General features: G+C 42.9%; 1 protein-coding gene across 1 annotated transcript in view; it reads right to left on the bottom strand.

Annotated features, from left to right (window-relative positions):
- Positions 1 to 1589, bottom strand: part of PCSK5 (proprotein convertase subtilisin/kexin type 5) — a 525106-nt gene that overhangs the window by 108792 nt on the left and 414725 nt on the right. Inside the window, exon 29 of the mRNA XM_045288529.1 lies at positions 445 to 651. Coding sequence (XP_045144464.1) covers positions 445 to 651 — 207 coding nt within the window. The remainder of the gene's footprint in view (positions 1 to 444; positions 652 to 1589) is intronic.

Here is a 1589-nt window from a genome sequence, read left to right as displayed (position 1 = left end):
ATGATGGCAGCCTATGTACAAATATGCTTGCTACAATTGATGTATGGAATGTTATAAGAGCTGTAAGAGCCCCCAATAAAATGATCTTTAACAAAGAAGAGGAAGGAGGAGGAGCTATTAGTGTTTTAACTCTTCTGAAAATGGCTTGGCACGCGCTTCATCACCAGACCAGCCATTGTTACTGTATGGAGCAGGAGTAACATTCAAATGAGGAGGAGAGCGGAAGTTCTAAGGGTTGGTGTTTAATAATATTTGCTTCTCAGATAAAATAAGACATTGGGCAAAAACACATACAACTCTTAGAACAATTGAATATTTCGAAGCAGTTTTAGTTAAGCCCATTATTATTTGTTCCTCGCAGCCGTTCTGTCTGGGTTTGGACATTCTTCTCTTAGAAGTGAGAAAGCGAAGGTTTGGAGAATTAGCATCATTTTATCATTTTACCTTGTCGGCACTCGAGCCTCTGGCAGGTGTGGTTATTAGGCTCTAGGAAGTAGCCACCGCTGCATCGCTGGCAAACGCGCGTGTCCTGGCAGTGTGCGCAGTGGGCTGGGCAGGGCAGGCAGGCTCGCTCCGGCGAAGGGAAGTGGCCCTCCGGGCACTGCTCCCGACACCGGCCCCGGTACAGCACTCGTTCTTGGCCGAAATTATCTAAGGGGGCAAAGCAAAGAGGGATAAGAGATCAAATTAACCAAGAAACTAACATAGCAGGAGCCGTCGTCACTGCATTTATCAAATGGGATACGTATAATGTATCTCTTTCCTTTAGGTAAACTGGGATCAGAAACAGATGGAATAAAAAGCACATTGTCTATAGGCTTGTATGGGGGATTATTTCCCTGACAGGGAATCGTTTTCCAATATTTTATATATTTGAGCCACAGTGACTATTACCTGGGAGTTCACAGCAAAACTAGAAGCCAGGCTTTCGAAATAACTACAATTTGGACTGCATTGAACTTTTTTCCCTAAGAGTTCACTTTTTATATCTGTGAACGCTCTCAGGTGTCAGGGTAGCAGAGACCCCAGGATGAAAACAAAAAAACAAAAGTACATCTTTAGTGACAGACCTGTTTTTACGGAAGTACCAACATTGCATTTGTTTTTATTTATTTAACAACTTTCATTGGGAGTTAATACAGATAACATGTCATTACATAGTTCAATCACATCAAGCTGTATTGTCCAATTGCTACCACTATCAATCAGTTTTAAAACTCTCCCCTCCCCCCCCTTCTCCCACCCCGCCCCCCACCCTCACTGAATCCATTTAAAATCATTGCTCTCAAATTTATATTTGTGTCAACTGTGTAAGTCTGAGTTTTGGCACATCTACCAGTTTCATGATCAATGTAGGGAAAACTTAAAGTTGTCAGGATTTCATCTTGTTTGAATCCATAATCAGTGCACAAGGAAGCAGCAGTTTAGAGGTTAAAAGATGCACTGCCCTGGGGGGGAAAAAAAGGCTGCACAGGGCCTTTTTAGAGTCTTGAAAAGCCAAGATGCAACTTTTTTAAAGGTGTGCCTGACCTGAACCATGGTCATTTCAGTTGCCTCGTGTGCATAGAGCCTCGGAATGAGGCAGATGG

This window comes from Echinops telfairi, unplaced genomic scaffold, assembly GCF_000313985.2.
Source record: "Echinops telfairi isolate 266 unplaced genomic scaffold, ASM31398v2 ScPeMD7_22;HRSCAF=79, whole genome shotgun sequence".
In the NCBI taxonomy this organism is placed as follows: domain Eukaryota; kingdom Metazoa; phylum Chordata; class Mammalia; order Afrosoricida; family Tenrecidae; genus Echinops; species Echinops telfairi.
Note: the sequence above shows the minus strand (reverse complement) of the source record. Positions and strands in the feature narration are given on the sequence as shown.